This window comes from Oncorhynchus gorbuscha, linkage group LG22 (genome assembly GCF_021184085.1).
Source record: "Oncorhynchus gorbuscha isolate QuinsamMale2020 ecotype Even-year linkage group LG22, OgorEven_v1.0, whole genome shotgun sequence".
Taxonomy (NCBI): Eukaryota; Metazoa; Chordata; class Actinopteri; order Salmoniformes; family Salmonidae; genus Oncorhynchus; species Oncorhynchus gorbuscha.
Window position 1 is genome coordinate 45,452,503 of NC_060194.1, and position 27,566 is coordinate 45,480,068.

The 27,566-nt window shown below is 42.2% G+C and overlaps 1 protein-coding gene across 1 annotated transcript in view; it reads left to right on the forward strand.

Annotated features, from left to right (window-relative positions):
- Positions 1 to 7,382: 7,382 nt before the first annotated feature.
- LOC124009992 (vasoactive intestinal polypeptide receptor-like) overlaps positions 7,383 to 27,566 on the forward strand; it is a 135,548-nt gene continuing 115,364 nt past the window's right edge. Inside the window, exon 1 of the mRNA XM_046322284.1 lies at positions 7,383 to 7,624. Within this exon, the coding sequence (XP_046178240.1) occupies positions 7,571 to 7,624 (54 nt within the window). The 5' untranslated portion in view covers positions 7,383 to 7,570. The remainder of the gene's footprint in view (positions 7,625 to 27,566) is intronic.

Consider the following 27,566-nt stretch of genomic DNA (forward strand, 5'->3'; position numbering starts at 1 on the left):
TGGGTCAAATGTTTCGGGGAACCCTCCACAAGCTTCCCACAATAAGTTGAGTGAATTTTGGCCCATTCCTCCTGACAGAGCTGATGTAACTGAGTCAGGTTTGTAGGCATCCATGCTCGCACATGCTTTTTCAGTTCTGCCTACAAATTTTATATAGGATTGAGGTCAGGGCTTTGTGATGGCCACTCCAATACCTTGACTTTGTTGTCCTTAAACCATTTTGCCACAACATTGGAAGTATGCTTGGGATCATTGTCCATTTGGAAGGCCCATTTGTGACCATGTCGATATCAAATGTATTTATATAGCCCTTCTTACATCAGCTGATATCTCAAAGTGCTGTACAGAAACCCAGCCTAAAACTCCAAACAGCAAGCAATGCAGGTGTAGAAGCATGGTGGCTAGGAAAAACTCCCTAGAAAGGCCAAAACCTAGGAAGAAACCTAGAGAGGAAATTGGCTCTGAAGGGTGGCCTGTCCTCTTCTGGCTGTGCCAGGTGGAGATTATAACAGAACATGGCCAAGATGTTCAAATGTTCATAAATGACCAGCATGGTCAAATAATAATAATCACAGTAGTGGTCGAGGGTGCAACAAGTCAGCACCTCAGGAGTAAATGTCAGTTAGCTTTTCATAGTGTAACAGTATAACTTTAGACCGTCCCCTCGCCCATACCCGGACGCGAACCAGGGACCCTCTGCACACATTAACAACAGTCACCCATGAAGCATCATTACCCATCGCTCCACAAAAGCCAGGGCCCTTGCAGAGCAAGGGGAACTACTACTTCAAGGTCTCAGAGCAAGTGACGTCACCAATTGAAATGCTATTTATCGCGTACCACCACTAACTAAGCTAGCTGTAGCACATCCGGTGAACAGGTCAGGGTTCCATAGCCGCAGGCAGAACAGTTGAAATTGGAGCAGCAGCACGGCCAGGTGGTATGGGGACAGCAAGGAGTCATCATGCCAGGTAGTCCTGAGGCATGGTTCTTGGGCTCAGGTCCTCTGAGAGAAAGAAAGAAAGAAAGAAAGAGAGAGAGAGAAAGAAAGAAAGAGAGAAAGAGAGAATTAGAGAGAGCATACTTAAATTCACACAGGACACTGGATAAGACAGGAGAAGCACTCCAGATATAACAGACTGACCCTAGCCCCCCGACACATAAACTACTGCAGCATAAATGATACCCCCGGACAGGGCCAAATAGGCAGGACATAACCCCACCCACGTTGCCAAAGCACAGCCCCCACACCACTAGAGGGATATCTTCAACTACCAACTTATCATCCTGAGACAAGGCCAAGTATACCCCACAAAGATCTCCACCACGGCACGGCCCAAGGAGGGGGCGCCAACCCAGACAGGAAGATCACGTCAGTGACTCAACCCACTCAAGTGACCTGGTCTGTCATAATCTAGCTGGTCTGTCATAATATAATAAAGACAGTAGATGTAGTAGGTCTGTCATAATATGATAGAGAATAGATATAGCTGGAATGTCATAAATAAGTAGAGACTGTAGATCTAGCTGGTCTGCCGTAATATAATAGAGACAGTAGATGTAGATGGTCTATCATAAAGTAATTGAGACAGTAGATCTAGATGGTCTGCCGTAAAATAATAGAGACAGTAGATGTAGATGGTCTATCATAAAGTAATTGAGACAGTAGATCTAGCTGGTCTGCCATAATATAATAGTGACAGTAGATGTAGATGGTCTATCATAAAGTAATTGAGACAGTAGATCTAGCTGGTCTGCCGTAATATAATAGAGACAGTAGATGTAGATGGTCTATCATAAAGTAATTGAGACAGTAGATCTAGCTGGTCTGTCATAATATAATAGAGACAGTAAATCTATCTGGTCTGTCGTAAAATAAAAGAGACAGTAGTTCTAGCTGGTCTGCCGTAATATAATAGAGACAGTAGATGTAGATGGTCTATCATAAAGTAATTGAGACAGTAGATCTAGCTGGTCTGTCATAATATAATAGAGACAGTAGTTCTAGCTGGTCTGTCATTATATAATAGAGAGAGTAGAGAGTAGAGAGAGTCGTAAAATAAAAGAGGCAGTAGATCTAGCCGAGGTCCTTCACAGTTTTATTTGAGACGACTGTACAACCATCAAGATTAATTGTCAGATTCAACAGAAGATCTCTTTGTTTCTTGGGACCTAGAACAAGCATCTCTGTTTTGTCTGAGTTTAAAAGTAGAAAGTTTGCAGCCACCTTATGTCTGAAACACATGCTTCTAGCGAGGGAATTTTGGGGCTTCACCATGTTTCATTGAAATGTACAGCTGTGTGTCATCCGCATAGCAGTGAAAGTTAACATAATGTTTTCAAATGACATCCCCAAGAGGTAAAATATATAGTGGTCCTAAAACGGAACCTTGAGGAACACCGAAATTTACAGTTGATTTGTCAGAGGACAAACCATTCACAGAGACAAACTGATATCTTTCAGACAGATAACATCTAAACCAGGCCAGATCTTGTCCGTGTAGACCAATTTGGGTTTCCAATCTCTCCAAAAGAATGTGGTGATCGATGGTTTCAAAAGCAGCACTAAGTTTTAGGAGCACGAGGACAGATGCAGAGCCTCGGTCTGACGCCATTAAAAGGTAATTTAACACCTTCACAATTGCAGTCTCAGTGCTATGATGGAGTCCAGACTGAAGCCTTTCGTATACATTGTTTGTCTTCAGGAAGGCAGTGAGTTGCTGTGCAACAGCTTTTTCTAAGATTTTTGAGAGGAATGGAAGATTCGATATAGGCCGATAGTTTTTTATATTTTCTGCGTCAAGGTTTGGCTTTTTCAAGAGAGGCTTTATTACTGCCACTTTTAGTGAGTTTGGTACACATCCGGTGGATAGGGAGCCATTTATTATGTTCAACATAGGAGGGCCAAGCACAGGAAGCAGCTCTTTCAGTAGTTTAGTTGGAATAGGGTCCAGTATGCAGCATATAGGACTCGTTTTACTGTGGATATAGATACTTTTGTTCCTGCTTCCTCCAGCATCTTCACAAGGTCCTTTGCTGTTGTTCTGGGATTGATTTGCACTGTTTGTTCAGATTAATGTGGTACCTTCAGGATGAACCAGACTTGTGGAGGTCTACAATTGTTTTTCTGAGGTCTTGGCTGATTTATTTAGATTTTCCCATGCTGTCAAGAAAAGAGGCACTGACTTTGAAGGTAGGCCTTGAAATACATCCACAGGTACACCTCCAATTGACTCAAATGATGTCAGTTAGCCTATCAGAAGCTTCTAAAGCCATGACATGACACAGATTTTGGGGAATTTTCCAAGCTGTTTAAAGGCACAGTCAAAATAGTGTATGTAAACTTCTGACCCACTGGAATTGTGATACAGTGAATTATAAGTGAAATAATCTGGAAACAATTGTTGGAAAAATTACTTGTGTCATGCACGAAGTAGATGTCCTAACCGACTTGCCAAAACTATAGTTTATTAATAAGAAATTTGTGGAGTGGTTGAAAAATGAGTTTTAATGACTCCAACCTAAGTGTATGACTGTATTCAACTGTACCTATCTATACCTGTAACTGTAATTGCACATAATTAGAACTACTGTAAAAACAATAATCAAGTGAAAGTCTGTTATCATCCTTATTTCCATGGCAAACCACTAGAGGGCGCTAAGACCCCATTAACCGATACAAGGCACCGAGTGGAAATGGAAGCAACTCCTGAAAGCACAATGAACCTGCAGCCCATATAAATGTGTCAAGCCTCATAGACAGACGCTGTCCAGCATGGATGAAACTTAGCGCAAAATGTTGTACTCTACAAAGAAAATTAACATAAAATTCCATTAGAAGCCGTGGGAAGGTTTCCTTCACCAAATGTATCCCTGGAGGTGCCAAACAACTATACTTCTGGCTGTGGAATAGAGGCTTACGGATGGACAATGGGTGTCCTTGATGTGTTTTTCTTGCATTCTTTCACTATATTTTCAAAGAGATTTGTATGTACTACATCCCTACACCGCAGAGAGAATCCTGGCATGCGTTTCTATAGGTTTGACAGAAACAGATATTAAACGCCATGACTACTACTACAGGGCCTTTCACACTGTTAAAAGCAATGACCTCCCCGACCCCCGACCCCCGACAGAATGCAGATCAATGTGGATTGCAACAGTCAGACGTGAAAACCCTTATCGAAGATTGAAGATGGCCATTCGGGTGAGTAGCCTACTGAGTCTGCCCATTCATGTAGTCTCCCAGGGTTTTAGACATAGTAGTAGATAGATGGTAAACTCATTCTACCACTGTACTTCAGTGGTAAAAGGGTCAGGGATTTTATTGAGGTTCAAACAATCACACGTAATGTGCGGTATGTACGGTGTATTATTTATGGCCACCAGAGCAGAGGCTGAGAATAACGTTCCTCTTTTAACAGATAAGATGAACTCATAGACCACAGTTAAGCAGATCATTCAGGAGATAAGAGACAGACAGGGATGGAACAGAACAGTCATCTCTCTCTCTCTCTCTCTCTCTCTCTCTCTCTCTCTCTCTCTCTCTCTCTCTCTCACTCTCTCTCTCTCTCTCTCTCTCTCTCTCTCTCTCTCTCTCTCTCTCTCTCTCTCTCTCTCTCTCTCTCTCTCTCTCTCTCTCTCTCTCTCTCACACACACACACACTAGAGATCCCTCTCACGCACACACACACATACACACACACTAGAGATCTCCTTCTCACACACAGCCTCTAGACTGATTTATGGAGATTTTCTTCACTGTGCATCTGGACACCCGAATACACACACACACACACACACACACACACACACACACACACACACACACACACACACACACACACACACACACACACACACACACACACACACACACACACACACACACACACACACACACACACACACACACACACACACACACACACACACACACACACACACACACACACAGGAAAACCGGTGCACGCACACTCATCTGGGGGTCCATCTGCCTAGTTTGACCTCCTCCTGTCCTGCCTGGTCCGATCCTGTCCTTTCCGGTCCTGTCCTGCCAGCTGATAAGATGATTGTTTTGTCCTAGAGGGAGAGTTGTTTAGGAAGAGTTGGAGGAGGAGTCCTAGCCTGCTACTTTTCGCTGCAGGATAATACAGCCTGGTCTCATTGACTAGACGTAGCATAGTACATGTCAATTCAAAACACTCAAATTCAAAACACTCAAATTATGATTATGTTACATTTGGTATAGTTACATAAGACAAATGGTTACTTAAAGGCAAAAACAAAAGTAGGGTGGTTTGTAGGGATTGGGTGGGCGCATAACGCAAACGACTAGCAACCCAAATGTTGCGAGTTTGAATCTCGTCAATTGACAATTTTAGCATTTTAGCTAATTATCAACTACTTCCCCTAAACCTAACCTTAACCCTAACTCCTAACCCTAACCTTAACCTTAACCCTTACCCTAACCCTAAAACTAACCTAACTCCTAACCCTAACCCTAACCCTAACCTTAACCCTTTAACCTAACTCCTAAACTTAACCCCTAACACCTAACCCCTAGCCTAGCTAATATTAGCCACCTAGCTAGAATTTGTAACATATCATACGTTTTGCAAATTCATAACATATTGTACGTTTTGGGAATTTGTAACGTACTGTACATTTTACACATTTTTAACATTTAATCAAATTTGAAATTTGTAACATATCATGAGAATTGGACACCCACAAATTAATACATACCATACAAAATGAAAAAATATATAACTAAATTTAGTATCTCTGATTTACGTACAGAATAACATGAAATGCTCTGAGACCCTGTTGGATAATATGGCCGTGTTTAAGATTTTATCAACTCGCCCAGGTGCGTGCACCGGTTTTCCTGTGTGTGTGTGTGTGTGTGTGTGTGTGTGTGTGTGTGCGTGTGTGTGTGTGTGTGTGTGTGTGTGTGTGTGTGTGTGTGTGTGTGTGTGTGTGTGTGTGTGTGTGTGTGTGTGTGTGTGTGTGTGTGTGTGTGTGTGTGTGTGTGTGTGTGTGTGTGTGTGTGTGTGTGTGTGTGTGTGTGTGTGTCTCAGTCTGGGACATTTACATCCCACATTAACATTAATATTAAGTTACGCCAGTGGTCGGAGAGTGAACTTAGAACACAGCAGACAACAACATAACACAGTGTCACGAGACTTCCGACATTTTGTAACATAGCTGACTGGAGTGGGACAGAAAGCTGCACCTGTAAATTGAAATGATAGTTCATTACCCGGAGAGGTTGACCTTTCACTGATAAGGAAAATAATTTAAAGGAGTGTTTATGAGCAGTGGTGGAAAAAGTATCCAATTGCCATAGTTGAGTAAAAGTAAAGATACCTTAATAGAAAATGACTCAAGTAAAAGTGAAAGTCACCCAGTAAAATACTACTTGAGAGAGAAGTCTAAAAGTATTAGGTTGTAAATGTACTTAAGTATCAAATGTAAAAGTAAAAGTATAAATCATTTAAAATTCCTTATATTAAACAAACCAGATGGCACCATTTTATTTGTATGTGTGTTGATGGATAGCCAGGCGGCTGGCCAGGCACACTCCAACACTCAGACATACTTTACAAACGAGATGACCAGGGATGTTCTCTTGATAAGTGTGTGAATTGGACCATTTTCCTGTCAAAATGTAACGAGTACTTTTGGGTGTCAGGTAAATGGATGGAGTAAAAAGTCCATTATTTTTCTTTAAGAATGTAGTGAAGTAAAAGTAAGAGCAAAATAGTAAAGTACAGATACCCACTTAAGTAGTAGTTAAAGTTAAAGTAGTTTTACTTAAGTACTTTACACAACTGTTTACGATTAAGGCAGTTGTGCCCAATCAAAGAAAGCTCTGGGCCTATGGTTTCCCATGGTTTTATCCTCATCCCACAGGCTAATTGTGCACACAGTAGGCGGGAAATGTATGATAAACGAGATTACCGTGATTTTTACAGAAGTTAACAAGTTGGTTTTCTCTTGTTGTGGGGCAAAATGGGGGATATTTTATTTATTCCAATATTTGATTATGACAGCATAATATCACATGGCAACACAATGTCATATCTGATTCGGCGTAATTGTAGTCTTGTCAAATCACAATTGAGCTACAACCGCTTTATGTCGTATGCAACTTTATAATTTGAGTTGTTCGCCGTTTTTCAACGATGTATTTTATGATGAATATAGATGACAGGGAAATTGTTGCCTTCCTCCTCCAGGTGGAAGAACCCAGAACATAATTTATAAACGAGGGAAGTTCCGAGGCGCACCGACAGGGTGCGGTTCCCTTCTGACTTCGCTGTCCTTGCTCCTCAGTGGAGAAGTGGCTTCAAAAGTGTGTCCACGGTGAGTGAGAGTTGAAGATTTGATCACAGCGCAATACGCACGCTCATACTAACGATCCGAGGTGGATACAATAACTTATCACAGAGTTTCTGTATTCGAAATTATAGTGAATGTTCGTGTTCAACAGCTTGTACACTTTTATTATCTATCTTGGATATTAAAAAAAAGAAGACAAATCGTTTCTTTATCGACCAGCGTTATGGATGTTTCCAAAGGTGTCTTGGTTTTCACTCTAGTCTGCACGTTGCGACCTGTAAGTATTATTACTGAAGTTAATTTTCGCATTCTCTATTCTGCCTACCCTATTTGTGACAACTTTGATGGTTTTGGTGAACGAACATAAGGTTTTCTGAACATGAAAAATAAGCAAAATTATCCATTGTGTGATTCATGAATTTTCCTAATTTGCAACATTTACTTCCGGTGAATAACAATGACAAGTAAACAGATTATGACAATTTAAATTGTAGGTTATAGACTTTTTTTTAGGATGCATCACCTTTAGCGTAGGCTTTTAGTTTATTGGTCTTTTCAACATATTGCAGAAGCTGTGAGGAGGACATATTACAAATACATAGAAACGTGCACTTTTGTGTGCAGGCTACAATATTTCTGTTTTTTAACGCCTTTGATGTATGTGTGTTCTAGTCTGCCACTAATGAAAGACTGATGATTAAAGCACGAATGTTGCTTGCGTGTGTCGGTTAGGATGGAGGGTGAGGTAGGGGTTGTTTGCTTCGACCATCAACCTCCCCTCCTCAAAGAAAAATGCTAATTCAACCAGTGTGCGTCCAGTGGGACCTGTGTAAACGCCATTTTTTGTTGTCATTATCATTAATCCAAACATGCGTGATTCATTCATAGGATTTTAGGAAATAAAACCCAGCTAGCACATTTGGTTGCTTGGAAGTAGTGGGAATGTACGTTTTTGGTTTCCCATTCGTTCTGGGAATGAAACCACAAGTTTACTGACAGGTAAAACGGAACGTTTTTTAAACATTCTGAGAACGGAAGTGAAAATTTTGCCTGTTTTGGGAACTTTATTTAGAATGGAGGGAGGTTCTGAGAACGTTTTACTCTGGTTCCAGGGAGGTTCTGAGTACCTTTTACAATGGTTCCAGGGAGGTTCTGAGAACGTTTTATTATGGTTCCAGGGAGGTTATGAGAACGTTTTATTATGTTCCAGGGAGGTTCTGGGAACGTTTTACTCTGGTTCCAGGGAGGTTCTGAGTACCTTTTACAATGGTTCCAGGGAGGTTCTGAGAAACTTTTACTCTGGTTCCAGGGAGGTTCTGAGAACCTTTTACAATGGTTCCAGGAAGGTTCTGAGAACCTTTTACAATGGTTCCAGGGAGGTTCTGAGAACGTTTTACTATGGTTCCAGGGAGGTTCAAGCATAAATAATACTTTTAATAACACTGCTAGCTTAGTTTGGGTTATCTGTTTTGAACTCTAAACACAGACAGGACCTTTGGAAATTAATTTGCTTAGGCATTAATTATGTAAGCACTTTTCTTTATTATTGTGGCAGTCACTGAGATTCAAACCTGTGATCTTCTGTTTCCTATCCATGGAATTAGTCCACTGCGCTACCAGGATAGAGCAAGCACCCCTTGTTTTTTGAACTCATACAAAGCTGTCAATTCAAACAGACCCTATTTCAAAGGAAACAAGCACTCATTTAGATCAGTGGGTGCGGCCAACACACCTGATCACACTTGGCATGATAGAGGACAGAGAGAGTTTTGTTGATACTGAGAACAGAATGTATATGTTTTTAAATAACATTCTTTGAACGTTACCCATGTTTTATTGTGGTTTTTATGGAATGTTTTCTTAATGTTCTGAGAACACGACTTTATATAGAACCATGAAGAAACCTGCAGAAAACGTTATTTAATCAGAATAGGCTAGGTAGATGATTTATCCTGAGTGCCTTGGATGTGTCTGGGGCATGTATTCGTAACACATTGTTAATATCATCAATACACAAGAGGTTGAGTGAGTGATTCTAACACTCAACCATTGTTAACTTCCATTGGAAGATGCTGTTGTATAGCCTACCTCCTGCAGTTTCTGGGAACTCGTCTGTATTAGGGCCATTGTAGCGGTCCTATGTGTAGCTGGTGTAGGGAGTCAGGCGCAGGACAGCAGATATGAGGAATTAAAGTACTTTACTCAAGAAAATACAAATATACAAGGCAACAATGATAGCCCACAAACACGGATCGAATTACTATTAACAATCACTCACGAAAACAACATGGGGAACAGAGGGTTAAATAATAAACAAGTAATTAGTTGAGTGAAACCAGGTGTGATAAGACAAAAATGAAAAGTGGTTCGGCGGTGGCTAGAAAGCCTGTGACGTCGACCGCTGAACGCCGCCCGAACAAGGGGAGGGACCAACTTCGGCGGAAGTCGTGACAGCCATATCATTTACAAGAGGCTGAGTTAACAATTTTCCTCTCATCCTATCCTATCCTAGAGTTGCACAGTATAGCGAAATGTCTGTACTTTTTTGATACTAGAACAAGAAAAACCTTTGGTTCTAGAATTTGTTACTTTCGGAACATCTGTCAAATGTGTCTCACGGATAAATCAAATCAAATTTTATTTGTCACATGTCCCCCGAATACAACAGGTGTAGTAGACCTTACAGTGAAATACTTACTTACGAGCCCCAAACCAACAATGTCCCCCGAATACAACAGGTGTAGTAGACCTTACAGTGAAATACTTACTTACGAGCCCCAAACCAACAATGTCCCCCGAATACAACAGGTGTAGTAGACCTTACAGTGAAATACTTACTTACGAGCCCCAAACCAACAATGTCCCCCGAATACAACAGGTGTAGTAGACCTTACAGTGAAATACTTACTTACGAGCCCCAAACCAACAATGCAGTTAAAAAAAAATATGAATAAGAAATAAAAGTAACAAGTAATTAAAGAGAAGCAGGAAAATAACAATAGCAAGACTATATACATGGGGGCACCGCTTAGTTGATGTAATATGTACATGTAGGTAGAGTTATTAAAGTTACTACGAATAGATGATAACAACAGAGAGTAGCAGCAGTCTGTTTATCAGCGCAGCCAATGTCCTCCCTTATCATCAGTTCATTATTCCTAGTATTTTGGTTGTGATAATATGCAAACCATCATGCAAATTATGCTAATGTAAAAGCAGATTGCCATCGAAACTATGTTCATTCAGTCTCGCTCTCACGTCTCTCCCAAAGAGGAACTATTACCTCAGCGACCAGACTATGTGTGTGAATTCTGGGCTCCGGTGGGGCCCCTTGCCTCCTGAATGATGGCAGACTTCAATGCAAATGTTGTTGATCAGTACAATAAAATAAGTCCCAAAATGTACGAGTGAAACATATTGTTTGTCATCTGTAGCTCCGTGAAATCAGCTCACAGAATCCTATTGAATATTCCTTCACCTGTGTTTGGAGTAGACCTAGGCTAAGTCTTGATGTAGCCAGTTTATCAATCGAGATTTACCATTCAAATCAATTATTACCATTGTGTTGTTATATAGATTGATTGGTAAAAAATAAAATCAAATTGATCGTATGGATGTATAATTGATTTCATTTATGCATACATGGCTGTCTCTGAAAAATGTTGACGATAAAAACAATTCTAATATATAAGATATTGAACTCAAAAGATACCCAACGATTGAATAGAGAAAATAGCTGAGTTTATCTGTCTGGATCAAATCAAATCAAATCAAATCAAATTTATTTATATAGCCCTTCGTACATCAGCTGATATCTCAAAGTGCTGTACAGAAACCCAGCCTAAAACCCCAAACAGCAAACAATGCAGGTGTAAAAGCACGGTGGCTAGGAAAAACTCCCTAGAAAGGCCAAAACCTAGGAAGAAACCTAGAGAGGAACCGGGCTATGTGGGGTGGCCAGTCCTCTTCTGGCTGTGCCGGGTAGAGATTATAACAGAACATGACCAAGATGTTCAAATGTTCATAAATGACCAGCATGGTCAAATAATAATAAGGTAAGTGCCATACCTGTGCCATCAAGTGCCATACCTGTGCCATCAAGTGCCATACCTGTGCCATCAAGTGCCATACCTGTGCCATCAAGTGCCATACCTGTGCCATCAAGTGCCATACCTGTGCCATCAAGTGCCAATCCTGTGCCATCAAGTGCCATACCTGTGCCATCAAGTGCCATACCTGTGCCATCAAGTGCCATACCTGTGCCATCAAGTGCCATACCTGTGCCATCAAGTGCCATACCTGTGCCATCAAGTGCCATACCTATGCCATCAAGTGCCATACCTGTGCCATCAAGTGCCATACCTGTGCCATCAAGTGCCATACCTGTGCCATCAAGTGCCATACCTGTGCCATCAAGTGCCATACCTGTGCCATCAAGTGCCATACCTGTGACTTTGGCTAATATGCCTTTTTGTTTGTTTGTTTGTTGCAGTGGTAATGTTTTCGTATCGAGTATCGTGATACTACATCTGGTATCGGTATCGACAGTCAAAATTCTGTTGTCATGGCAACACTGTCTTGTCATAGTCTGATAGACTTTAAAAACATTTTTTTTTTAAAGACATAGAAAAAAAAAGCAAAGGGAGATGGCAGAAGGCGCCGGACAACCAGTCTTTCGGGTGAAGACAGTTGTTTTAGTAACAGCATGGTGGTGATGCGCAGTAGAATTGGATATGAAATGTACAGTATGTAGTTCTGTCCTTGGGCTGTTCTTGTCTGTTAATGTTCTGTATTATGTCATGTTTCATGTTTTGCGTTGAACCCCCAGGAAGAGTAGCTCCTGCTTTTGCAATAGCTAATGGGGATCCTAATAAAATACCCCCCAAAAATACCAAATATATAGTTGGATCTACGAAAATAAGAAAAGCTAGGCTATAAAACTCTCAAAACACTGTTTACACCGAACTAGCTACTTAACAGAGAGCTGACATTTAACCTTCTAAAATACATCTCAATGCTACATCTTATCAAAATAAGTCATTTAATCAAAATAATACAGAACTCATACATTTATCTTATCCAAATAACAAACAAGGAGAAACCAAACCCCTGGTCCAAGATCGGCGCCTCCAAACTGGGTGTGAATGGGCACCCAACCCTCATGTCACCTCTCCCCTAGGACCTAGGTTGGAGAATATAAACTGGAAAGATTGGCTCTCAAATCAAATGTAGATGTTGGATTGACAAAATCTCTTGACACAAATTCATGTTATACCTCTTGATGTGTGGAGAAAAAGTTATTTTTTAAGGACCTCGATTGGAGGATGCCAGTCAGCTAGTATGTGTCCAATCAATTATTATCAATTATTATTATATTCTTCTTCATATTTGGTATGCTTTGTGTGTCCACTTATTCCCTTCAAATCATATTTTCTGAGTCCCAAATGGCACACAATTCCTAATATAGTGAACTACTTTTGATGAAGGCCCATAGGGAATAGGGTGCCATTTGGGAATTATCCCTTGTGTGTGTATAGTCAGAATTGACTGTCCTTCATCTCCGTCTTAGAAACTCTAGCGAGGGAGAGGTAGGCTCTGTTGAAAATGGATTCTGTGTATTGGTCACTTTTTCCATTTTCTGCCAAGAGTCCCTGAGATTGCTCCAGGCTTTTGTCACTATTGAACGCAGTCTACAGGCATTTGCACAACATTGAACCATTGAGACCAGGCTGATTGTACTTTTTTTGGTAGCGAGGAAAGTGGTCGACCTGGGGAGAGCAGATAGAAGGACCCCTTCCTCTAGGGGCAATATGTAATCTGGAGTCTCTATTCCAGTGTTCTAGGACCCCTTCCTCTAGGGGCAATATATAATCTGGAGTCTCTATTTCAGTGTTCTAGGACCCCTTCCTCTAGGGGCAATATGTAATCTGGAGTCTCTATTCCAGTGTTCTAGGACCCCTTCCTCTAGGGGCAATATGTAATCTGGAGTCTCTATTCCAGTGTTCTAGGACCCCTTCCTCTAGGGGCAATATGTAATCTGGAGTCTCTATTCCAGTGTTCTAGGACCCCCCGACATGTATTTTCTGAGAGTCTCTGACATTGTTCATAGCTGTGGTACCTTACACTGCAAGTCCCCAGATCATTGTCCCATATGGCACCCTACTATTCCCTAAATAACGTATTACTTTTGTTCTGGTCTACAGTAAATATCTTTTTAAAAACAAGAAAACACATTTTAAGTGAGATGGAGGGATTGGCCTGAAGCTGAAAAAGAAATTAAATTCACATGAGCACCACAATGCATACTTTACCCATCCTCTACCAAGGTTTTCCAGCACACAGCTTTGACCTACTACAGTAGCTATGTTGGTCTATTGTACTAAAAACCTATGTGTAGGCCAGTTGCTTAGGATTCAAAACCTTCTCAAACAGCTTCATTCATCCTCTTAGAGAAGGTGCTCCTGATTTGTATCACATATAAAGTCACGTATTTCGTTCTTCCCAGCCCACACTAAGACATTACCCCATTCCAATACCCTTTCAAGCTTTTTAAAAACATTATATGAAAGCAAGCTTTGTTTTTATACTTACAACACCATCAGGCTTGATTGAGTGAGCTGTTTTATCTCGTAGTACTGTGGTGCCTGCAATACATGTACTGTAATTGAAAAATAAATATATTTCCTGTTTTGGTCAGTAGGTTCCGAACATAATAACAGGAGGTGGTGTGTTCAACACAGCCACTCATATACAGTAATATATATATATATATCTGTTCCTCTGCACTTAATGTTGTTTTTTCTTTGACCTTTTTCCTTGGTTTTTACACCAGAAGGTGTAAAACACAACATTATTACACAACATTATAATACATCATAACACAGCAATACAAGTCAAATAAAAAGTACACAAAAATAACAAATGGCAGCAGAAATAATGTAGGTGTTAGTATTTATTTAACATTAACAGCTGATTTTCCAGAGGGAAGCGAAAAACCCCCCAGAAATTCATTTAAGCCAATAAAGCTCATGGAGAGAGACAGCTCATGGAGAAAGACAGCTCATGGAGAGAGAAAGCTCATGGAGAGAGACAGCTCATGGAGAGAGAAAGCTCATGGAGAGAGAAAGCTCATGGAGAGAGAAAGCTCATGGAGAGAGAAAACTCATGGAGAGAGAAAGCTCATGGAGAGAGACAGCTCATGGAGAGAGAAAGCTCATGGAGAGAGACAGTTCATGGAGAGAGAGAGCTCATGGAGAGAGAAAGCTCATGGAGAGAGAAAGCTCATGGAGAGAGAAAGCTCATGGAGAGAGACAGCTCATGGAGAGAGAAAGCTCATGGAGAGAGACAGCTCATGGAGAGAGAAAGCTCATGGAGAGAGAAAGCTCATGGAGAAAGACAGCTCATGGAGAGAGAAAGCTCATGGAGAGAGAAAGCTCATGAAGAGAAAGTTCATGGAGAGAGACAGGTCATGGAGAGAGAAAGCTCATGGAGAAAGAAAGCTCATGGAGAAAGAAAGCTCATGGAGAGAGAAAGCTCATGGAGAAAGAAAGCTCATGGTGAGAGACAGCTCATGGAGAAAGCTCCTGGAAAACAAACACAATTGTTACTATGTAGCCGTTAATTATTTACATAAATATGTACTTTAAAGTCTACAGAAGGTCTTGTACTACGTTACCTGTAAACAATAGTGAGTTATTACAAAATAGACAATTTACAATCAAACGTACGTTATCAGATATAGTCAACTTTGTACATACAATTCAGGGATGGCCACAATTGCTCTTGAAAAAGCTACATGGTTATTATCGATGGGCAAAAAAAATTGATGGATACATATTGAGATATTATTTTTGATGATATATCATATTGTATCGTATTATTTTTTTTGCGCTAGTTGAATGTACCTGCACCAAAACTCCAGTATTTGTCCTTCATACTGTAGCTTTGTTCTCCATCTTTTTAAAACTTTTATTCCATGACGAATCGTGTTCTCTTATGGCTCTCATTCCTTGTCCCTCTGCAGCAGACGTCAAATCAAATTGTATTTTGTCACATGCACTGAATACAGCAAGTGTAGACATTACTGTGTAATGTCTACTTACAAGCCCTTAACCAACAATGCAGTTCAACAAATAGAGTTAAGAAAATATTTAGTAACTAAAGTTTTTTTTAAAAATTAATAATAAAAAGTAACACAATAAATATATACTATATAATAGGGGGTGCCGGTACCGAGTCAATGTGTGGGGGTAGGGTAGGGGGTAAAGTGACAATGCATTGATAATAAACAGTGAGTAGCAGCAGTGTAAAAACAAAGGGCGCGGGGGTCAATGTAAATAGTCCGGGTGGCCATTTGATGAATTGTTCGTCAGTCTTATGGCTTGGGAGTAGAAGCTGTTAAGGAGCCTTTTGGTCCTAGATTTGGCACTGGGTACCGCTTGCTGTGCGGTAGCAGAGAGTACAGTCTATGACTTGGGTGACTGGAGTCTCTGACAATATTTTGGGTCTTCCTCTGACACCGCCGAGTATATAGGTCCTGGATGGCAAGAAGCTTGGCCTCAGTGATGTACTGGGTCGTACGCACTACCCTCTGTAGCGCCTTACTGTGGGATGCACAGCAGTTGCCATAACAGGTGGTGGTGAAACCGGTCAGGATACTCTCAATGGTGCAGCTGTATAACTTTTTAAGAATCTGGGGACTCAATGCTAAATTGAGACTCGTTTTTCATGTGTCATTTATGGGACCACCCATACGTAGAATGTATGCACACATGACTGTAAGTCGCTTTGGATAAAAGCGTCTGCTAAATGGCATATATATATATATATAAATCTTTTCGGTCTCTTGATGGGGAAAAAGGTGTTGTCGTGCCCTCTTCACGACTGTCTTGGTATGTTTGGACCATGATAGTTTGTTAGTGATGTGGACACCAAGGAACTTGAACCTCTCGACACGCTCCACTACAGCCCAGTCAAAGTTAATTGGGGCCTGTGCAGCCCTTCTTTTTCTGTAGTCCACAATCAGATTGTTTGTCTTGCTCACATTGAGGGAGAGGTTGTTGTCCTGGCACCACACTGCCAGGTCTCTGACCTCCTCCTTATAGACTGTCTCATCGTTGTCGGTAATCAAGCCTAAAGCTGTTGTGTCATCAGCAAACTTAATGATGGTGTTGAAGTCATGTTTAGCCATGCAGTCGTGGGTGAACAGGGAGTAAAGGAGGGGACTAAGTACACACCCCTGAGGGGCCCCTGCGTTGAGGATCAGCGTGGAAGATATGTTGTTAACTACACTTACCACCTGGGGGCGGCCTGTCAGGAAGACCAGGATCTAGTTGCAGAGGGAGGTGTTTAGTCCCAGGGTCCTTATCTTAGTGATGAGCTTTGTGGGCACTATGGTGTTGAATGCTGAGCTGTAGTCAATGAACAGCATTCTCACATAGGTGTTCCTTTTGTCTAGGTGGGAAAGGTAAGTGTGGAGTGGTATTGAGATTATGTCATCTGTGGATCTGTTGGGGTGGTATGCGAATTGGAGGGGGTCTAGGGTTTCTGGGATAATGGTGTTAATGTGATCCATGACCAGCCTTTCAAAGCACTTCATGACTACCGACCTGAGTGCTATGAGGCAGTAGTCATTTAGGCAGCTTACTTTCTCTATCTTGGGCACAGGGATTATGGTGGTCTGTTTGAAACATGTAGCTTTTACAAACTCGGCCAGGGAGAGGTTGAAAATGTCAGTGAAGACACTTGCCAGTTGGTCCGAGTATACGTCCCATTAATCAGTCTGGCCCCGCGGCTTTGTGAATGTTGACCTGTTTAAAGGTCTTGCTCACATCAACTACAGAGAGAGTGATCACACAGTCGTCCGGAACAGCTGGTGGTCTCATGCATACTTCAGTGTTGCTTGCCTCGAAGAGAGCATAAAAGGCATCTAGCTTGCCTGGTAGGCTCGCGTCACTGAGTAGCTCTTTGTCGTCCGTAATAGTTTGCAATCCCTGACACATTCAACAAGTGTCACAGCCAGTGTTGTAGGATTCAATCTTAGTCCTGTATTGACACTTTGCCTGTTCGTCTGAGGGCATTGCAGGATTTCTTCTAAGCATCCGGATTAGTGTCCCGCTCCTTGAAAGTGGCAGCTTCAGCCTTTAGTTCAGTGAGGATGTTGCCTGTAACCCATGGCTTCTGGTTGCGATATCTACATACGGTCACTGTGGGGACGAAGTCATTGATGCACTTATTGATGAAGCCGGTGACTGAGGTGGTATTCTCCTCAATGCCATTGGATTACTCCTGGAACATATTCCAGCCTGTGCTAGCAAAACAGTCCTGTAGCGCAGTAATCACGTTATCTGACCACTTTCGTATTGAGCGAGTCACTGGTACTCCCTGCTTTAGTTTTTGCTTATAAACAGGAATCAGGAGGATAGAATGTATGCTTTGTATGCTTCTCTGTGTGTGGAGAAAAAGTGGTCTAGAGTTTTTTCCCTCTGGTTGCACATGTGACATGCTGGTAGAAATGACGAAAAACGGATTTAAGTTCGCCTGCATTAAAGTCCCCGGCCACTAGGAGTGCCGCTTCTGGGTGAGCATTTTCCTGTTTGCTTACGGCCTTATACAGCTCGTTGAATGCAGTCCTAGTGACAGCATCGGTTTGTGGTGGTAAATAGACAGCTACGAATAATACAGATGAGCTTATCATGAGGTACTCTACCTCAGGAGAGCAATACCTTAACATTAGACATCACGCAAAAGCTGATATTGATAAATAGACATACACCCCTGCCCCTCGTCTTAACAGACGTAGCTGCTCTGTCCTGCCGATGCATGGAAAACCCAGCCAGCTCTATAATATCCGTGTCGTCGTTCAGCCATGACTCAGTGAAACATAAGATATTACAGTTTTGAATGTCCCGTTGGTAGGATAGTCTTGATCATAGATCATCCAGTTTATTCTCCAGTGATTGCACGTTGGCCAATAGGACAGATGGTAGTGGCGGTTTAGCCACTTGCCGTCAAATTCTCACAAGGCACTCCGACCTCTGACCCCGATATCTTCGTGTTTTCTTTATGCGTATGAGAGGGATTTGGTCCTAGTCTCGGGGAAGCAGTATATCCTTCGCATTCAAGAAAAAAATCTTCATCCACTTCTAGATGACTAATGGTTGTCCTGATATCCAGAAGCTCTTTTCGGTCATAAGAGACGGTAGCAGCAACATTATGTACAAAATAAGTTACAAACAATACGAAAAAACGAACAAAATCGCACAGTTGGTTATGAGTCCGTAAAACGGCAGCCATCCCCTCCGGTGTCGTTAACTAACTCAAATTGGAACATCGAATCGAAATAAAACCACATTATCGATTCGCAATACATATAGAATCTTGAGAATCACAATACATATAGAATCTTGAGAATCACAATACATATAGAATCATGAGAATCGCAATACATATAGAATCATGAGAATCGCAATGCATATCGTATCGTGAGGTTCCTGGAAATTCCCGACCCTAAAGGTTATGCAGGCTTTCTTGTTCAAGCCCAGTTTTACTATCAAGGTCTCGATGAACAGCTGAGGTCTCGATGAACAGCTGAGGTCTCGATGAACAGCTGAGTGGTAGAATCAGGTGTGGTAGCACTGGGCTTGAACAAAAAGGCCTTCATAACCCTGTGGCTAGTCAATAGCAATTTTGGTAACTCCTGATAGAAACACTGTGACAAATGACAAACTACTAAGAAACACAAAGTCGGGCCTCCCGGGTGGCGTAGTAGTTAAGGGCTGTGCCACCAGAGACTCTGGGTTCGCGCCCAGGCTCTATCGCAACCGGCCGCGATCGGGAGGTCCGTGGGGTGACGCATAATTGGCCTAGCGTCGTCTGGGTTAGGGAGGGTTTGGCCGGTAGGGATATCCTTGTCTCATCGCGCACCAGCGACTCCTGTGGCGGAGTGCACGCTGACCAGGTCGCTAGGTGTACGGTGATTCCTCCGACACATTGGTGCGGCTGGCTTCCGGGTTGGATGCGCGCTGTGTTAAGAAGCAGTGCGGCTTGGTTGGGTTGTGTATCGGAGGATGCATGACCTTCCTTTTGACCTTCCTCTCTCCCGAGCCCGTACGGGAGTTGTAGTGATGAGACAAGATAGTAGCTACTAACAATTGGATACCACGAAATTGGGGAGAAAAAGGGAGTAAAATTTGTTTTGAAAAAAAAAAGAAAAAAGAAACACAATTAGACAAAATTACACTTTTAAGAATAGATATTTACGAATCTGGCATTGGATAGGTACTCTTGAATCTTTCAGCCACAAATGTTCTTAGTAATGATGTACACAGATTTCCAGCTTCAGTAAAAGAGCACACATTCCCACATTTATAAATGGCAGTATAAATATGAAAACAGATGGGAGTACTCACAGATTTGGAACAGAACATACATAAGTGCTACTGATAGTGTGTGGTGGATGATGTTTACATGAATAAACGTAAGTCGTTTGTCAACTCGACGTGGGACAGCTTGACACGTTTTTTTATTTATTTAAATTTTACTTTTAAAATGTCAGAAAGCGGTGCCTGAAAAGGAGAAAACAAATGGTTTACAACATGTGCAACTTATCACATGTATTTGTACTGTAGGGATGGTGTGTATCTGATGGATGAGGGTAATGTCGTCTTCCTTGAGAGTTTGAGAGGTGTGGTCTTTCCACTGTTTTCTCCTTCATAGTAGCAATATGTGCTAGTACATTTACATGTCACCCTCTCTCTCCCTTGCCACTCAACGATGCCCAACGAACCCAAAGGCTTTTTTAAGAGATCAATGTCTTGCTGCATGACCCAGCTACGCTTCAGCTTCAGCTCACAGACGGAGGGCCTGACATTCTCCTGTAGAATTCTCTGACACAGAGCAGAATTCATGGTTCCTTCTATTAAGGCAAGTCGTTCAGGTCCTGAGGCAGCAAAGCATTCCCAAACTATCACATTACCACCACCACTACCATGCTTGACCGTTGGGTATGAGGTTCTTACTGTGGAATGCAATGTTTGGTTTTCTGCAGACATAATGGGACCCATCTCGTCCAAAAAGTTGACTCAAGTTTGCGAAAAAGCATCTGGAAACACCTGGATGATCATCAAGACTCTTGGAAGAATGCTCTATGGCTAGATGGGTCAAAAGTATAACTTTTTGGGGATGAAATGGGTCACATTATGCTTGGTGAAAACCAAACACTGCTGCAGTCATCGCAGGTAAAGGTGGCACAACCAGTTATTGAGTGTAACGGGGCAATTACTTTTTCACACAGGGGAATTGGGTGTTGCATAACTTTGTTAATTAAATAAATGAAATAAGTATGTAATTGTCGTGTTATTTATTCACTCAGGTTCCCTTTATTTAATATCAGGCTTTGGTTGAAAGTCTGATAATATTCAGTATTAAACATATGCAAAAATAGAGAAAATCATGAAGGGGGTATTTTTATTATTATTATTATTATTATATTATTATATTATTTTTCATGGCACTGTATTTGTTCAGATTCCAGGTCAGGTCCAGATTTCAGATTCTCATTCAACTGGTGTAAACTGGGCTAGTTACTAGCTAGCTCCTACTAGCTAGCTAACTTCGTTTTGATTATCATTCAACTGGTGTAAACTGGGCTAGTTACTAGCTAGCTCCTACTAGCTAGCTAACTTCGTTCTGATTCTCATTCAACTGGTGTAAACTGGGCTAGTTACTAGCTAGCTCCTACTGTTGCGCCGCAACCGAGTCGCACTCGGTTTTAGAACTCTGAGATTCGGCTGAAAATATGTTAGGTTTATTAGAAATGCTACAAAAAGGTAGCCATCCTTGGTTTTTATTGGGAATAAATGTGCACGTGAGAGCGTTAAATTCATGAATTTAATAGAAAACTTGCACCTGCAAATGTATTCATTTGGATCTAAGTTCGATGGTCACTTTATCTAGTCTAGAATTTGAGTAAAAAATGCTACCAACCCTCTCCCCAAAAATTGTATAGTGGTTCTCGGTAATGGCCGGACGGATCATGTTGAGAGGTGGGGTGTTGTGTACCTCCAATCAAATTGACATCGGTGTCATATTGGCTTAGATAAGATGGTAGGGATATTTAAAATTGAGCTTCAAACAATGCATACTATTGGCGAGACTATAATGTATTACTGTCCTGTATTATGTCATGTTAAATGTTTTGTGGCCCCCAGGAAGAGTAGCTGCTGTTTTTGAAGCAGGTAATGGGGATTCTAATAAAATAGGTCTACAGGGCCCGAGCTATACAGGGCCCCAGCTATACAGGGCCCCAGGTCTACAGGGCCCCAACTATACAGAGCCCCAGGTCTACAGGGCCCCAGGTTTACTGGGCCCCATGTTTACAGGGCCCCAGCTATACAGGGCTCCAGGTCTACAAGGTCCCAGCTATACAGGGACCCAGGTCTACAGGGCCCCAGCTTTACAGGGCCCCAGCTTTACAGGGCCCCAGGTTTACAGGGCCCCCAGGTTTACAGGGCCCCAGCTATACAGGGCCTCAGGTCTACAGGAACCCAGCTATACAGGGCCTCAGGTCTACAGGCCCCCAGGTTTACAGGCCCCCAGGTTTACAAGGCCCCAGCTATACAGGGCCCCAGGTCTACAGGCTCCCTAGATGTGAGGCGACAATATGCTGCTATACCTACAGTACCATCCCTTTTCACCTGGTATGGGATTTTTAGACAGCATCCTGCCTACATTCCAACACAAGGCACCCTGATACATAACACATTCTGCAGTATTTCATATTTGAACCAATATTGATTTATGAAACTGAATTTTGATATTGATCCTAATATTTTGATTTCTGAGCTGAATATGCACACACCTAAAAAAAATAAAAAAGTGTACGCTGGCGTATAAACTACACTTTTCTTAGAGTTGAGGAGTGTTACAGAAGTTAGGCTTTATTTGATATTTTTCCTAAGTTGATGGATATAAAAAAAAAGTGATAGTTATTAATGTCAGTTATTTGTTGGTTGGTTTCTCTCCATTTCCTGTGAAATAAAGCAGTGATGACTTTTTCTTACTTGCAATAAGACACCATGGCAACGGCCTCCATGTTGTCTGCCTGTTCTATAGTTCAGGTTGTTCTGTTTGTCCAGTCAGCATCAGTGTCCTTGTTCCTATTGTCTTCAACCTACGGAGGGATGCTATTAATTCACACCAGGGATCAAATCAAATCAAATTTATTTATATAGCCCTTCGTACATCAGCTGATATCTCAAAGTGCTGTACAGAAACCCAGCCTAAAACCCCAAACAGCAAACAATGCAGGTGTAAAAGCACGGTGGCTAGGAAAAACTCCCTGCCTGTCAGAATAACGCAGCTCTTTCTCTGATTGCTGGCTTCCCTTGAAATAACATTTCAAACCACCCACTGGCCATATTTCCTAGATGAGTCTGAGGGCTTTTCTCAAAGCAATGTAACGCATCATCCTATACCTTGATGACGATGCGAAGGAATACGAAGAGGAGAATGACGGTGGTGACAATGACGTCTAGAGAAATTTAAACATCTTGTCTTTGCAATGTTACCGTAAACCTTGCACATTTGTTCTGCTACACAGTGTTACGGAAAACGGTAAATTATACAGTAATTTTTTTGTATTATCAACAGTAAAATCCTCTGAAACGTTTTACTGCAGCATAGTGTAATTTATGGTGCATTGTGGGAAATGTTGTGGGCGGGGAAATAATTTATGTATTGTGTATGGTACTGTAATTCCACCCCACAGAATACAGTACTGTACCGTATTTTAGGAGCTCCAAAAACCTTTTGACCACTAGTGGCTGCATGGTATTGTTGTTTAAGGCTCATTAACATATTTTGAGTCGTGCCTTGTAAGCGGCTATATTTGTTGAACCCGTGAATGAGAATGCTGTACTAATTTAACTCCTATGTGGTTATAGTGCCACATCAATGCAAATGGGGGTTGTCATATTTTCAACAAAGCAGCACAACAGAATTATTAACCCAAGTTTTCAAATTACTGGTTGTTTCTTTGGGAAGATGTATGAGTCTTTCTATAAACTAGGGTATCAGTGACAATTTCCTACTCTGGATAACTTGTTACAGCTATATCCAATCAAATTCAATGTTTATTTAAAATGTTTAACCCATTATCACGGTTGGGGTTTTGACGGATTTGTCTAAAATCGTGTGACATAAAACGTGACTTTTTTGTTCTTGTCATTTCTGGCCGTGTAAATTGTTATATCATACAGTATATAAAGCACGAATCAGTTAAATTAGACTCTGAACCCTGTAAGAATCCTGGATCAAGCTGTTGGACAGTTTTTGGTATAGAGATCTCACAAATACAGTGTAACTATGTAACATTTCCTTTCTCCTTATGTTACCGGGTGAAAACAGTTTTCATTGGCACACAAATCCAAAACAAAAATGGTAATTGCACAATCGAAAGCTTGTCACTGGAAGAGTCACCTTACCTTGATACAATAATTATGTATAATACTTGTTGGCTGTGCATTTGGTGTCCAGCAGATTAGTTGCGCCGTGATATTTTCATCTGATCCAGGAAGGAATTTTATGAATGACGGTCAAGTGACGAACAGCTGTTGTGAGAACGCATGCGATGCAACAACAGCCCAAGAGCTGGCGGGAAAAAAGGTGTTTGTGAGGAATGTCAAGAATATTTTGGTGTCTCATTTGTTATGCAGGTGAATACAGTTGTGCCACGTTGGATCTAATATCACTAGAGAATTGATGTTGATCATCTGTTATTGTCTGCAGGGTCTCCTTAGATTTAACAGAGAAAGCATCAAGATCATGTGTTTCTGTTTTCATATGTTTTTTTTGTGCCTCGGATTGTACACCGAATGTACTGTGTGCAATTGTGTAGGACAGACTATTGTGCAACACCCAGCTCTATTCCTATTAATTATAGATAGCCTAGTGGGTTTAAGGCGTCCGCGCGCTTCCCAGCCGAAACCATTTGGAAGAGTTTGTGCAGATATTATGACAACATTTCGTGATGTTTTTGTTCCTTTTGGACTTCGGTGAGGGCACACACGTGCAAGCCGAAGTCCGTAGCCCCTTCGTCGGTGATTGGTCAACAGTACGGATTCTTCCATAAAGTCTACGCCCCTTCGTCGGTGATTGGTCAACAGTACGGATTCTTCCATAAAGTCTACGCCCCTTCGTCGGTGATTGGTCAACAGTACGGATTCTTCCATAAAGTCTACGCCCCTTCGTCGGTAATTGGTCAACAGTACGGATTCTTCCATAAAGTCTACGCCCCTTCGTCGGTGATTGGTCAACAGTACGGATTCTTCAATAAAGTCTACGCCCCTTCGTCGGTGATTGGCCAACAGTACGGATTCTTCCATAAAGTCTACACCCTTTCGTCGGTGATTGGCCAACATTACTGATTCTTCCATAAAGTCTACGCCCCTTCGTCGGTGATTGGTCAACAGTACGGATTCTTCCATAAAGTCTACGCCCCTTCGTCGGTGATTGGTCAACAGTACGGATTCTTCCATAAAGTCTACGCCCCTTTGGTCAACAGTCGGTGATTGGTCAACAGTACGGATTCTTCCATAAAGTCTACGCCCCTTCGTCGGTGATTGGTCAACAGTACGGATTCTTCAATAAAGTCTACGCCCTTCGTCAATGATTGGTCAACAGTAGGGATTCTTCAATAAAGTCTACGCCCCTTCGTCGGTGATTGGTCAACAGTACGGATTCTTCCATAAAGTCTACGTGATGATTGGTCAACAGTACGGATTCTTCCATAAAGTCTACGCCCCTTCGTTGGTCCCAGTCGGTGATTGGTCAACAGTTTCTTCAATAAAGTCTACGCCCCTTCCATAAAGTCGGTGATTGGCCAACAGTACGGATTCTTCCATAAAGTCTACACCCTTTCGTCGGTGATTGGTCAACAGTACGGATTCTTCAATAAAGTCTACGCCCCTTCGTCGGTGATTGGTCAACAGTACGGATTCTTCCATAAAGTCTACGCCCCTTCGTCGGTGATTGGTCAACAGTACGGATTCTTCCATAAAGTCTACGCCCCTTCGTCGGTGATTGGTCAACAGTACGGATTCTTCCATAAAGTCTACGCCCCTTCGTCGGTGATTGGTCAACAGTACGGATTCTTCAATAAAGTCTACGCCCCTTCGTCAATGATTGGTCAACAGTAGGGATTCTTCAATAAAGTCTACAACAGCCTTCCATAAAGTCTACGCCCCTCGGTGATTGGTCAACAGTACGGATTCTTCCATAAAGTCTACGCCCCTTCGTCGGTGATTGGTCAACAGTAGGGATTCTTCAATAAAGTCTACGCCCCTTCGTCGGTGATTGGTCAACAGTAGGGATTCTTCAATAAAGTCTACGCCCCTTCGTAGGTGATTGGTCAACAGTACGGATTCTTCAATAAAGTCTACGCCCCTTCGTCGGTGATTGGTCAACAGTACGGATTCTTCCATAAAGTCTACGCCCCTTCGTCGGTGATTGGTCAACAGTACGGATTCTTCCATAAAGTCTACGCCCCTTCGTCGGTGATTGGTCAACAGTACGGATTCTTCAATAAAGTCTACGCCCCTTTGTCGGTGATTGGTCAACAGTACGGATTCTTCCATAAAGTCTACGCCCCTTCGTCGGTGATTGGTCAACAGTACGGATTCTTCCATAAAGTCTACGCCCCTTTGGTCAACAGTACGGATTCTTCCATAAAGGTGATTGGTCAACAGTACGGATTCTTCCATAAAGTCTACGCCCCTTCGTCGGTGATTGGTCAACAGTACGGATTCTTCCATAAAGTCTACGCCCTTTGATTGGTCGTCTTCAATAAAGGTGATTGGTCAACAGTACGGATTCTTCAATAAAGTCTACGCCCCTTCGTCGGTGATTGGTCAACAGTACGGATTCTTCCATAAAGTCTACGCCCCTTCGTCGGTGATTGGTCAACAGTACGGATTCTTCAATAAAGTCTACGCCCCTTCGTCGGTGATTGGCCAACAGTACGGATTCTTCCATAAAGTCTACACCCTTTCGTCGGTGATTGGTCAACAGTACGGATTCTTCAATAAAGTCTACGCCCCTTCGTCGGTGATTGGTCAACAGTACGGATTCTTCCATAAAGTCTACGCCCCTTCGTCGGTGATTGGTCAACAGTTTCTTCCATAAAGTCTATGCCTACGCCCCTTCGTCGGTGATTGGCCCCTTCGTCGGTGATTGGTCAACAGTACGGATTCTTCCATAAAGTCTACGCCCCTTCGTCGGTGATTGGTCAACAGTACGGATTCTTCAATAAAGTCTACGCCCCTTCGTCAATGATTGGTCAACAGTAGGGATTCTTCAATAAAGTCTACGCCCCTTCGTCGGTGATTGGTCAACAGTACGGATTCTTCCATAAAGTCTACGCCCCTTCGTCGGTGATTGGTCAACAGTAGGGATTCTTCAATAAAGTCTACGCCCCTTCGTCGGTGATTGGTCAACAGTAGGGATTCTTCAATAAAGTCTACGCCCCTTCGTAGGTGATTGGTCAACAGTACCGATTCTTCAATAAAGTCTACGCCCCTTCGTCGGTGATTGGTCAACAGTACGGATTCTTCCATAAAGTCTACGCCCCTTCGTCGGTGATTGGTCAACAGTACGGATTCTTCCATAAAGTCTACGCCCCTTCGTCGGTGATTGGTCAACAGTACGGATTCTTCCATAAAGTCTACGCCCCTTCGTCGGTGATTGGTCAACAGTACGGATTCTTCAATAAAGTCTACGCCCCTTTGTCCGTGATTGGTCAACAGTACGGATTCTTCCATAAAGTCTACGCCCCTTCGTCGGTGATTGGTCAACAGTACGGATTCTTCCATAAAGTCTACGCCCCTTCGTCGGTGATTGGTCAACAGTACGGATTCTTCCATAAAGTCTACGCCCCTTCGTCGGTGATTGGTCAACAGTACGGATTCTTCCATAAAGTCTACGCCCTTTCGTCGGTGATTGGTCAACAGTACGGATTCTTCAATAAAGTCTACGCCCCTTCGTCGGTGATTGGTCAACAGTACGGATTCTTCCATAAAGTCTACGCCCCTTCGTCGGTGATTGGTCAACAGTACGGATTCTTCCATAAAGTCTACGCCCCTTCGTCGGTGATTGGTCAACAGTACGGATTCTTCAATAAAGTCTACGCCCCTTCGTCAATGATTGGTCAACAGTAGGGATTC